This window comes from Podarcis melisellensis, assembly GCF_964234715.1.
Source record: "Podarcis melisellensis genome assembly, chromosome: 5".
NCBI lineage: Eukaryota > Metazoa > Chordata > Lepidosauria > Squamata > Lacertidae > Podarcis > Podarcis melisellensis.
In genome coordinates, this window is record NC_138537.1 from 67,728,261 (window position 1) to 67,740,852 (window position 12,592).

The 12,592-nt window shown below is 43.9% G+C and overlaps 1 protein-coding gene across 1 annotated transcript; it reads right to left on the bottom strand.

The window, feature by feature from the left end:
- Nucleotides 1-3,307: 3,307 nt before the first annotated feature.
- CISD1 (CDGSH iron sulfur domain 1) lies at nt 3,308-10,662 on the bottom strand. Its single transcript, XM_081913063.1, has 3 exons — nt 10,514-10,662; nt 5,456-5,661; nt 3,308-3,716 (listed from the first exon to the last, which is right to left on the bottom strand). Exons 1-3 carry the CDS (start codon nt 10,542-10,544, stop codon nt 3,627-3,629), a joined length of 327 nt encoding a protein of 108 aa, XP_081769189.1. The 5' UTR covers nt 10,545-10,662; the 3' UTR covers nt 3,308-3,626.
- Between the last annotated feature and the right edge of the window lie 1,930 nt (nt 10,663-12,592).

Below are 12,592 nucleotides of genomic sequence, written 5' to 3' on the forward strand. Positions count from 1 at the left end.
GGAGGGGAAACTGTGTGTTTCACTTACCGGTAGCTCCTTGGAGGAACAGGGACAGAAATATGGCAAGTAAAATCAGTTTGAATGACATGTGAAACTATGCCACAAGTATGCATTTAAGATATGGCAATTGAAATATGGGTAGTTTCTTCCACCAGCTTTTGCTCCATATGTGTAATATATCTCCATTTCCTAATAAGTCTGACACTATAAAATTCAGAGACTTTGTAGCTAGGAAACTGAACAGGACACCCTGAGCAGAAGACAGGAAGAGAAAAGGGCATTATCTCCTCTCAGTTTGAGAAGGAACCACGTTCCCCCCCAAAAAAAATTGTCTGTCAACAGATTAAAATCTTCATATTTTCCTAATTAACAATTTCCTGTTTTGTGAGAGGCTTGGCCCAGCAGGATCTTTATAGGGTTAATGTCAATAACTTTGTTGCTCCAGTTGCAATGACTACCGATTAGTTTATTTGCATAAGTCAACATGCTACATATTATGTTTAAAACCATAAATGGCTTGGGACCAAAATACATAAAGAACCTGTCCTATCAAGGAGGTGTATTTGACAGGAATACTGCCCTTCCCTTTAACAGCACCCAAGCTGTGGAACTCCCTGCCTGGACTCCACCTTACCATCTTTTCACCACCGAGAGCAATCTTAAAACACAAGAAGCAGGTATAAATTGAACCAACATAAACTAAGTCAGCAAACGTACACCGGATCCAAATGCCATTGAGGACCAGGCTGAACTGCCCTAACCTGGAAGAGGGAAAACAAGCCTTTAAATTGAGTTACACCACTCTTTTCGTTGCCTTAATTTACTCCAGGTTCCTAGGTCACATAACCAACATGCATGTGATTAGGATTCAGCCTAGGTTTCACTCCCTTCTGTCCTGCCCCCACCACACCCCTTTTTCAGAGTTTACATGGTCTTAAGATCCAATAGGCTCTGCTGAGCCAGCATGGAGGAGATATGCTAGCCTATGTCTGGCTGAGCCAGGTTAAGGGAGTTAAGCTGATCAGCTGGATCCTAACTCCACTCAACCTGGCAGATCTAGACTTAGAATTGTGCCCCAAGCCTTGTTTAGGCAATTGTTCTGTTAGGTAAACCAATTTTTTTCTTTTTGCTCTTTTCTTGAGTCTCTCTCAACTTTTTTATTTGATTGCATTTGTATAATAACAGTTTCAGTATCTTTTTAAATTTTCTGTAAGCGCCCCAGGATGCCACATAACAAAAAGACAGGAGACAAATGCTTCTGCATGTAAAATATCTAAAATACAGTAGAAGCTGCAGTGTTACTAACAGACAACAAGGACTATCACAAACATAAGTTGCTACAATGCTGAAACCCTGGCTGCTGCCAAATAGTAATGACTGCCTGCAGCCATTTATTCACAAGGTTTGCAGTACTAGAAGTGATTTAATTATTCAGCTTCATAAATTTAACTCAAGGTTGTTAAAGGAGTCACACACTGGCAAGAAAAGGCTACATGTAATATCTGCCCAATAGCAGTGAACAAATTGTGCTGTAGACCCAGCAGTCTCATACTGACGCACACTATCTGTGGTACTCAGAGTTCTCAGTGTTTAATGCCTTCCTCTTATGCACTCCAAATATATATATATATATGCCTTTACTATTTCCTCCAGAGCATAGAGGGGCCCACAACTAAATAAAGGGTTAGAGTCAGGGCAAAACAAGAGCTCAGTTCCAGGAAAAAAATTTTTTTTACTAAACAGAATACTTTTTGTTAATGGTCTGCTGTATGTTGGGAGTGAAGCTTTCTTGCTGTTGAAACCTAACAGTCACAGGTAGGACTGAGAGCAATAGTTCAGAGTCCAAGGAATCTGGTTGGAGCCCTAGAACAACTGTTAGGTAAATGGGCAGTGGGTGTTTCCCATTAGGCTGGCTAGCCACCTTCTCACTGCAGAACGGATAACTTTAAAAACTGCATACCAAATAATGCCACCTTGTGCAAATAGAATTCTCATGCCTGGAACGGTCTGCAACTTTTCTAGACTTAAATGTAAAAATCCTGCAAGCGACCTTGTTTTACTCAACCTGCTTTTTGTAATACAGCAGTACATCATCGTCATTCTTGTGTAGTACATTTAATTGACCTCTGCCTAGGGGTACAGTTATCAGTTTATTCATTTCTATGAAATTTCTATATTGCCCTTTATCAGAGGATCACAGGGCGGTTTGCAATATAAAAACACAAAAATGCATACCATAGCAACAACCAAAAACAATTCCCCTGCCACACAGATTTCAAAAGCCATAGATTGTTTAATTAGCCAAAGACCTGGGTGAAGAGGTATGTTTTTCATATATAATGAAAATGCCACATTAGCCTCCCTGGGGAGAGCATTCCACAAGTGTGGAGCCACTACAGATAAAACCCATTCTCTTGATGCCACCCTCCAGACATCTTATGTAGGTGACACATGAAGAAGGGTCTCAGATGATGATTGTGGGGTCAGTTCATATCGGGAGAGGCGGTTCTTGGGGTATTGCGTTCCTGGGCCATTTAAGGCTTTATAGGTCAAAACCAGCATTTTGAATTGGGCCCAGAAATTGGCAGCCAGTGCAGTCGGGCCAGGATTGGCGTTATATGCTCCCTAAGTGGAGGCTTCTGCAGTGTGGCAGAGGAAATACCTGTTGTTGGCAAAGAGGCCAAAAATAAGTGTGCCAGGGGCAGAATGAAAAGCCACTTCGTTTCCCCAACGCACCCCTGAAAGGGGGCAAAATCTATGCCAGCCCTGGAGCCAGTGTAATTTCCCTTCCTGTTGGAAAACAACCACCTGGGGGGCACAGGAAAAGCACCTCCTTCACCTTCTGCTGTAAAAGCAAGCAGAAGGGCTTTGAAATGGTAGTTCTTCTGCCATGCAATTTCCCACCACTACCACTGTAGGATTACTCTGCATTATGGATCCAATGTTATACCCACCCATTGGGAAATAAGATGCAATTAATCAATGAATTTCTGAGTAGACATGTATAGGATTATGCTTTAAGCTGACATAATTTTGCATGGGGGGAAATGCTCTCATATTATTTATGTCTTACGCAAAAGCATTCATAAGTAATTATACCAAATATTAGTAGGTCAAAAATGCTTCCTTAAAATAAATTCAGTCTTTTTTTTAATGCTTTCATTACATTTTGAAGCCCTATTCCTAGAGCACCATGTTTGAAGTAGGTGAAGAAATATGCCACTTGGTTAAAAAATAACAACTAAAATGAGTCATTTCATTGTTACACTGCTTGTGGGTGTGAACAATAAAGACAGCTTACAACAGCTTATTTGAAAATAATTTAATGTATTATCGTCCCATACATAGTTCCGAGTACATTCTAAAGGTCTTTTTTTAATACACTTAATGAGAATGTACATTTTACAAGACAAAACAAAAGCAAGGTCACAAGTATTCATTCCTAACATACATTGTAGTGTTTAAGCAAGGCAAACACCATGAATTACATCAGTTGCAGCATACTGTATACCACACATCTAAAAATCTTCAGTGAAATGACTTAAGACCTCATTTTTACACCAATTACAAGTGAGCAGAAAACACTGCAATACGGTTGTTTGTGCGGTGTCCAGATCATTCCTCATTTATGCATCTTTTCTCTTGATGATCAGAGGTCCCACATTGTCTCCCGTTTCATCATTATGGTTTGTATGAGACCCATCGCATAATGGAAACTAGGGAGGAAAAAATGCCTTCAGATTACTTTTTTATATATAGCAAATAGCAATTCACAAACAACAAGGAAACCTAAGAGTGGCCTGATTTATACCAAGTCATGGTTTGTTTAGCCTAAGTGTTGTTGACTTGAAAATCTGAATGCAGCCCAGTGGATAGCCATAATTTATTTTCTGGCAAGAAACTCAGGATGTAATGCTATGGTTTGTAGTTGGCTTATGAATCACTGTTTTTGAAGACTATGGTTGGCATTATTTCTCAACCCAATGGCCTTGCTTAACCATGGTTTGTTTGACTATTCCTTCCCAGGTACCTGCCAAACAACAGGGCCACAAGATCAGCACAGGTGGAAAACAAGTTGCACTTTGGAGAACCAAGTCACAGTGTATTTTCTTAACTGTGAAACCAACACATGGTTGGCTAAGCAAACCATGATTAATACAAACCATGGTCGAGAGTTAAAGGCTGTCTACAGCCAATGCTGAAGAAATTTGGCTATGCTATCATCTAGTAATTTAGTAGGCCATCAGAAGGTATCACAGTTCCTGTGCTGATATGACAGAAGGCTTGTCCGTACTAAACCTAGACCTAGATTCAACTAACCCACTGCACTAGCAGAAGCCAGCAATGGGGCTTCTACACTCTCCTCTCCTCCTCCAAAATCTATTCTGGAGAGTCAGGAGAATCCCAGAAACAGCACATTGGGGTTGGGGGGCAGGAGAGCAGGGTCATTCTGCCTGGCTTGCAAAAATACTTGCATTCACAGGCCCGTCAAAAAACTGCAATTTTCAATTCCTGCCATTATAAATAAAATACATTTGTCTGAGGACTAGTATCAACATTTGGCCTTGAAAACAAGGACAGGATCAAAGTATTTCAACATATTTGATCAACATTTCTGCTTTATTATACAACCACTGTTACAATTTACACTATAATAATTCCTTTTTTGCTTCTAATATTGAACAACCTATTCTCCTGTTGCAGTATTTCTTTTCCCACTAAAACCTACCCCTCTCAATTGTCTTTTAAAATATGAATGCTTAAACATTAATATTCAGTGGCGTTTACTCTTATGTTACATGCTCTCAGAAGGAAACCTTCCTCATATGGAAAATTGCTTTGATTCTAGAAATAGCCGATTATTGGATGTTCAGTTATTCCTTCTGATTCTTTGTGATGAACTAAAAGTACCGTATTTTTCGCTCTATAAGATGCACCAGACCATAAGACACACCTAGTTTTTGGAAGAGGAAAACAAGGGAAAAAATATTCTGAATCCCAGAAGCCAGGACAGCAAGCGGGATCATTGCACAGCGATCCCACTTGCTGTCCTGGCTTATGGGATAGCCGCGCGCAGCCTCTTCCGGGCAGGGGTAGCCTTCATCCCCCTGCCCAGGAGGCTTCCCCAAGAACCATGCTCCCTTTAAAGAGCGTGTGGAGTGTGCCCTGCTTGGGGGCTTTTCCCTGAGGAGGGAGATGGGCAGCCCTTCTCTCTCCTCGTGGAAAACCCCCGAAGAGCCTCAACACACGCTCCACGCGGCTCTTTAAAGGGAACACTGAGCAGAGCTTCCCGCCTGCATTCGCTCCATAAGACGCACACATATTTCCCCTTACTTTTTGGGAAGGGAAAAGTGCCTCTTATAGAGCAAAAAATATGGTAAGTACTTTGGCTGTGGAGGGTTCAACTAATTTGTAATTTAAAAGTTACAAGATATTTGTCATTTTCTTCTCTTACCTTCTTAGACCTCCAACACCGGCAGTACACAGCTTTCTCCCCCAAATCTTCCATATCAAATGCATGAACTACCTTTGGGTTATCTTTCTGGATATGGAGATTTACCATCCCATTACAGCATCTGTCCTTGCTGATAAATTTTTTGTAAGCAAGATATCCAACGGCTGCCGCTCCAGCAGCAAACGTAACGGCTGCAATCCATTCAACTGAAACAGAAATATGGAGAAATTGTTAAAGAGCACTCACTAAGGCCTTTTGTGTGAACTGGTGCTGAGAAGTTACAGTCTGACAGAATTTTCATTTTCTCCTCATACACACTTCATAGCATTTAGTAGGGCTTAATCTGTGTTCCTAAACTGCCAGAATATAAACTGAAAGCACTCTTTCCCATGCATGTCTACTCACTAAACACAGAAAGATTTTGCTTCCAAAGTGTGCACAGGATTAGCGCCTTAGGGTTACATCTAATGTTAGACCTATTCTGAATACAGACATTGAAATTAATGGACATAATTAACATGGGCCCATTCAGCGGGTCTAGCTCCAAGTATAACCTAGTTGGATTCAACCCCTAAAATGCTATTCTATACCAAGTCGTGAGTTTGATCAAGTTCAAATATACGATTGTAGTTTTAGTTTTTGTTCTGACACTCATGGAAAGGAACCACTTCATTTCTTTTGTGTAGACCCAGTAGAAGGGGTAAATAAACTTTGGAATACTAGAAATCGTGTTTCCCTTCTCAAGGAAATGATTAACCCTCAATACTTCTTCCCCCTCCCTATGCAACTTAGGGCACAACCATTTCCAAGTACTATTTTCAAAAGGTCAAAAATGTAGCTAACACATGACTTTAAGGAATGCCAAAATGAGAAACAAGTAAGTTAGATCTAAAGAGTTACATAGAACTACAGTGTACATATTGAGACAAGAGATAACCTGGAAAGGGTTCTCATAGGAAGAGAAGGAATTCCAATATTATCTGGCAGGTAAAAATAAGGTCACTAGTACATTTATTTATTATTAATCTAGTACTCTGTTGAGGACAGAGAAGTCAACCTATTCATCAATCACAGTCATTGACACAATACATGTTACTAGCTTCCAGGCTAACCAGAGGTGATTACTGTATTTTTCGCCCCATAGGGCGCACCAGCCCATAAGGCGCACCTAGTTTTTGGGGGGGGAAATAAAGGGAAAAAAATTATTTCCCCCCCAAGGCGCGAGGCTGGAGCTTCCCCCGACCCCAGCCCCCAGAACAGGCTGCTCTCTGCAAGCCCTTCTGCGGCTTGCGCAGAGCTACCCGAAGCCCCGGCGCGACTGCTCAGCGCGCCGGGGCTTTGAGATAAGAGGCAGCTCTGCACAAGCCGGGGGAACCCGGTGAGAACTCCCGTGGGCTCCCAAGGCTTGCGGATAGCTTCCTGAAGCCTGGAGAGCGAGAGGGGTCGGTGCGCATCGACCCCTCTCGCTCTCCAGGCTTCAGCGAAAGCCTGCATTCGCCCCATAGGACGCACACACATTTCCCCTTCATTTTTGGAGGGGGGAAGTGCGTCCTATAGGGCGAAAAATATGGTAACTTTGCAAACAAGCAAATATTTCCCAATTAAAAATTCTAAAAGTCCCACTGACCGCATTGGGATTTATGTGTTTGGATTAGCAACCCCGAAGATGCAATCTTGTGCAATAATACTTTATACCTTGTCCACACGTTATTTCAACAGAAGGCATTACGTTGATTCAGGAGTTCCACTAAATTAGGAGTAGGAACATCTTTTAGCCGAGCAGGCCAGATTGTTATCTCTCCCATCTGTCAATTAGCTGATGTCACAATGAGGTCCACTGGCCTTTTTTGCTCCTAGGTGGTCTTCAGAACCCTTTCTTGAAATACTATTTTGTGCAGGGCTTTGAAAGGGGCTTCTGACAATCAGCCAATTATTGGATCTTCAGAAGTTCCTTTCAGAGTGCTGATCAGCAGTGCAAATAAACACACTTTCAGTTACTGCAGCTTGGCCAAAACGGTCTCATAGGCCAAATGAGGATGCCTAGTAGGCCTAATCAGGCCTGCCAGCTGAAAGTTCTCCACCCCTGCACTAAAGCAAGGGTGGCAGTCAACGCAACCAAACTATTTACCCCAGAAGCTTCAGCAGGGCTTCCAGGCAGACCAAAAAATATTCCAGAGGGTAAGAAGCTTGAGCTCCACCAACTTGTCCCTATCACCTATATGCAAGTCCATAACACTTATCAGGACCAGCTTAAGAACAAAAAACAGCAGTGGGCTGCTTTTGCAGAATCACAGAATTCTTCTCAAGCTCAGTATTAAATGAAGAGAGGTGGGAAGAGATAAAGTTGTTAGCGAAGACATGGTAGAAAGTTGTGTTTACAATGTGTGATCGCAGTATGAAGGCAGTGTTTTAGGAAGACTGATTACAGTTAGAACCAAAATGTTTTGAGAACATCCAGTTATTTTTCTGCAGAAAATGTTCCATTCCAGAAGCTCATTAGTAATAAAGTATGGATGCCATTAGCCAAACTTGGAAGTTTCAGAGTTTTTAGCTTTGTCTACTAAAGTAAAATAAGCATGTTGAATTAGGTTATTCTTTAGATCTGGGACATCAAAAAAATTACTAAAGCAAATGGAAGATCTTCTCATTTGCAAATTACCCTAATTTACAGAAGAATTTTTCCCATAAAAATTGTCTGGAAAAATCGTATCACACAACCAGAGATATTTTATGCTGAACAGAGAATAAGACTAAGCTCTGCAAAAGGCTTCATGGACAACCATCTTGGAAACTGCAACATATTGGAGGGCATGGCAGAAACTCCATCTGCATCAAAAGTATTTTATTTACTCCCTCTTCTTTATCTCTGCCTGCCTAGAGTTCTGTGAAACTGTAAAGTTCTTACCGTCAATATCTAGCAAGCCTCATAAAACTGTTACACTATACTCTCAATTTAACCAACTGTAGTGGAGCAACACAGCTGCTGCTGAATCTTTTTGTATATAGGGGAAAGTCCTTGGTGCCGAGTTTTATTTCCAAGTTCAGTAAGGCAAACAGCTCACAAACTCCATACCCACACATGCCAAAACAACAAAAGCTCTACAGTATATAACTACACACTCATGAAATCCAACCAGCTCATGTCAGACAGAACACAGGAAAGCATGGACCAACACATCACAGATAGAAGCTTGCAACTTTCAGATGCCCTGCACTTGTTGAAAGTTAGCGGGGTCTAACTACATACCTGCAAGGCTACACCTGTGCCATAGGCACATATAAACCATAGTAGGGAACAGATCACGCAGACCATGATAAATATGGCAAGAGTATTCTGATTCCAACTATTTAACTTAACTAATATAAATGGAGGATGGAGTGCTGCCACCAAGAGCACTGTAGGGTGCAAGGAAAATGGGTGATGAGGAACTATGGTGAATGTACAGAATATCATATACAAAAGGAATGAGCTATATAACATATGTGATGTCAGGATCCCTACAAGCACCTGCCTAAAATGCTGGACAGAGACACTTACAAAAAATTACAACTGTGGGTGAGCATCAGGTGTCCTTAGAGAAGGCCTGAAATTGAGAGACTTGACATGGAGTAGGGAATAACACAAATAATGAAAACAGCTCTTACAGCAATAGTGTTTTATTTAGTGTTGTTGTACAGCACCTGACTGCTTTATCCTGTTTTTCATCACAAGATGACAGTTTTGCTCTACAGATCCTGGAACTTGAAAGATTGTTACTTATACAGGATCAAATAACAGTTTGGTCCCTTTAGAACAGGCTTCCTCAAACTCGGCCCTCCATATGTTTTGAGACTACAGTTCCCATCATCCCTGACCACTGGTCCTGCTAGCTAGGGATCATGGCCAAAAACATCTGGAGGGCCGAGTTTGAGGAAGCCTGCTTTAGAATCTTTTCTTTTCAAAGCTGGGCAATAGTTCTCCAAAATATGAATTAGCAATCCTTGCTAATTCAACCCTTAGTTGATGTTGGTTTGCTAAATCTTACAAGTAAAAACAGGGGAGAATCCCAGCCAGTCTCTGATTATGTGCCAAGTGCCCTCTGCTCACTATTGACCAAAAAGCCGGCCCTCAAATCAAAGTGCGACTTTTAGGCAAACGAAGCCCTGAAGCCTCTCCCCTTAGGAGCAGGAGCCTGAATGCAACCTTTCTCTAACCCACACCTAGTTACATTTCCCCAGCAGGAGCACTAAACTACCCCACTAATCCCCAAAGGTATTAGTTAAAGGCGCTGGTTTCCGCGGAAGAGCTTCAAGGGCGTCCACCACGAACAGTTAAGAGGCCAAGCTTCACCACGCCCCCTTCCCAAAAGAGCCAAATTGCGGCTAGGAACGCGGTGCCTCAGCTTAAAGACCCGAGACAACAATCCCAGCAGCCGACACGCTTGGCATTTGCAGCGCAGTCACGAGTTCCTTTGTTCTCGGCGCAGAAGCGAGCGGGAGAGGCAGAGGTCAGGCAGGGAAGCCCGACTGTCGGAAGTGCGCGGCGCCCGAGGGCTCCCGCGGAGCAAACAGGTGCGGGGAGAAAGGCGAGCGGTTAGCCAACGCCCGCTAAGATGAGTCAAGGAGGGAAGGCTGAAGAAGCCTCGGGGCATCGCTGCTGCTCTTGCTGCGCAGCGCAACGCTCCACAGCGGCGACCGGAGCCCTGGAGGGGAAAGAATTGCTGAAGGTCACTGCAAAAAAAATGCCCAGGGAGCAGCAGAGGTCGCAGGTGCAAAACTGCTCGCCCCTATTACAGTCAGGCTGGGGCCACTTTATTAAAAAAAGACTATGCCCCGCCCGCCTCGTTGCAGGCGCCGCATTCCCGGAGCCTTTTCTCTCTTTCGTGAAGATGCCTGTCGTTAGGGGGAAAGAGAACTTGCATGGCACACAGGGCCTCGCGCGAAGGTAACAGGTCTCTCTCTCGGTTGGCAACGCGGGTCAAAGGGAGGAAAGCATTGCTCGGGAACCACGGAGAAACCCCACATAAGCCGCCCCTTGCAAGGGCGCCGCTGCAATCCGGCGACCTTGCACGCTCTTACCCCGCACGGAAGAATTCGACCCGAGCCCCATGACTGCAGCCCCGGACGAACGCCGCGCGGCCACCCTCTGAAGCTCCGGCGAAGGGCGCGCGAGGCGGGGCGAGGGAAGTGACACCCAGCGGCGACGCGCCTGCGCGCCAGGGCTTTTAAGATGGCGCCGGCCGGGGGCGGCCTCTCTGCTTCAAGGGGCGGAGCAAGCGCTGCAAAACTACCAAGCGCGGCTCTAGCGGGAAGGGTGGAGGGAGGTCAGGGGTCGGGGGTAAAATCGCTTGCGGCTGGAGACTTAGAGACCTCGGGGGTGGTCGGGAGGATTAAAGGAGAAGGGGAGGAAGAAGAACAGTCAAGGCCACCCTGAGCATAAATGCTGCAAATGCGAGAAGCAGCTGAATAAATGAGCCGGGAAAGATTTGGGGGACAGGTGCCCAAGGGGACAGGGTCCCTCAGCAGAGGCTAAGAGGGCACTGCCCCACCAACCGAAGCGCCTGCCTTCCTGCTTGCAACCAGTCCATGGGATGGCACTGCCTGCCATCTCTTCCTTCTCGGTGTTGCTCTTGCAGAGTTGCTTCCAGGTCAACCTGCACCCTACCAGTCTTGAGGGGCACCTGCTGCCACTGATCCTCGAAACCGTTAAGAAGTTGAGAGGAGAGATGATTCCAACAGGCGTAGGTTGTCATCCAGAAAGGCAAACATGTTGGAATTTCCTTTCAGGTGGGGCTCTCCTGGAGATGCCCCAGAAGTTGTGCAAGCAAAACAGATGGGCTACCACTTTGAGCTACAGCCCCTTCCCTTAATTTTTCCTCTTTTTCACCTGGCTTGCCTATTGCTTCTTCATCAAGAAGGTCCTCTGCTGCTGACAGGTTTCCATGCTTTACTTACAACAGGGATGGGGGCCTTTGATGCGTCATATGTTTTATTTTATTGATTTAGATTTCTTACCCACAATTTACCATAAGGTATATAAAAGTGTAAAAGAAAGAAAGAAAATCAGTTCCAGATCCCTAACTTATAGTTGCCTGTGCCTTTAAGATGCAACATCAGAAGCACTTGCCTGGGAGTAAGCCTTATTGAATTCAGTGCTGCTTCCACATACACATGCATAGGATATTGGGCTGCAATCCTAAAAAGTACTTAGTTGTTAGTATACCCAGCTTATTTGGAAAAGTAGATCTACTGTTATGTAACTGGTGAGGATGGGCTGAACAACCCCAACTTTCACACACATGCAGCAAAAGGAAAAATAAAGAAAATCAGTAGAATAGCCTATGCATTCTTCCAATAACAGTTGTGTAGTGTGCAGGATAGTGGTATCTATGGTTTCACTATTGTGGTGACCTAATGCCAACCTAGCAGTTCGAAAGCACGTCAAAGTGCAAGTAGATAAATGTAGGTACCGCTCCAGCGGGAAGGTAAACGGCGTTTCTGTGCGCTACTCTGGTTTGCCAGAAGCGGCTTAGTCATGCTGGCCACATGACCAGCTGTACGCCGGCTCCCTCGGCCAGTAAAGCGAGATGAGCGCCACAACCCCAGAGTCGGTCACGACTGAACCTAATGGTCAGGGGTCCCTTTACCTTTACCGGCAATTTGCATATATTCAGAATGAAATCTCATATTTATTATTTTGTTCCAAGTAGCCCTGCTACCTCTTTCTTGTAAAAGGTTCTGCTTTACAGATATATGGCAGACAGAAATTCCATAGCAGACTTCCTCAGCCTTGTATCTTCCAGATTTTTGGATTACTAATCCCATCATCCCTCACCATCAAGCTATGCTGGCTGGTGCTGATGAGTTATCAAGTCCAAAACATCTGGATAGTACCAGGATGGGAAAGGCTGCTTAATGGAGATGTTGATTGTCTGTCTGCCATGCAATACTGTTGATTATTAGGCAGCTATTTAAATGTATAGAAAGTCTAGCAGTAAAAATAGGTAAATATTGCTTTCAGAGATTCAAGGGTGCAATTTCAGAACCCATAGGTGCATTTCCACTCACTGTACTGCTTGCTTCAAGACAACTGAGTAACTTGCACAGCGTCAAACAAACTATTTTCTAAGCCAGCATCAACTTTTAAATAAAAGTATC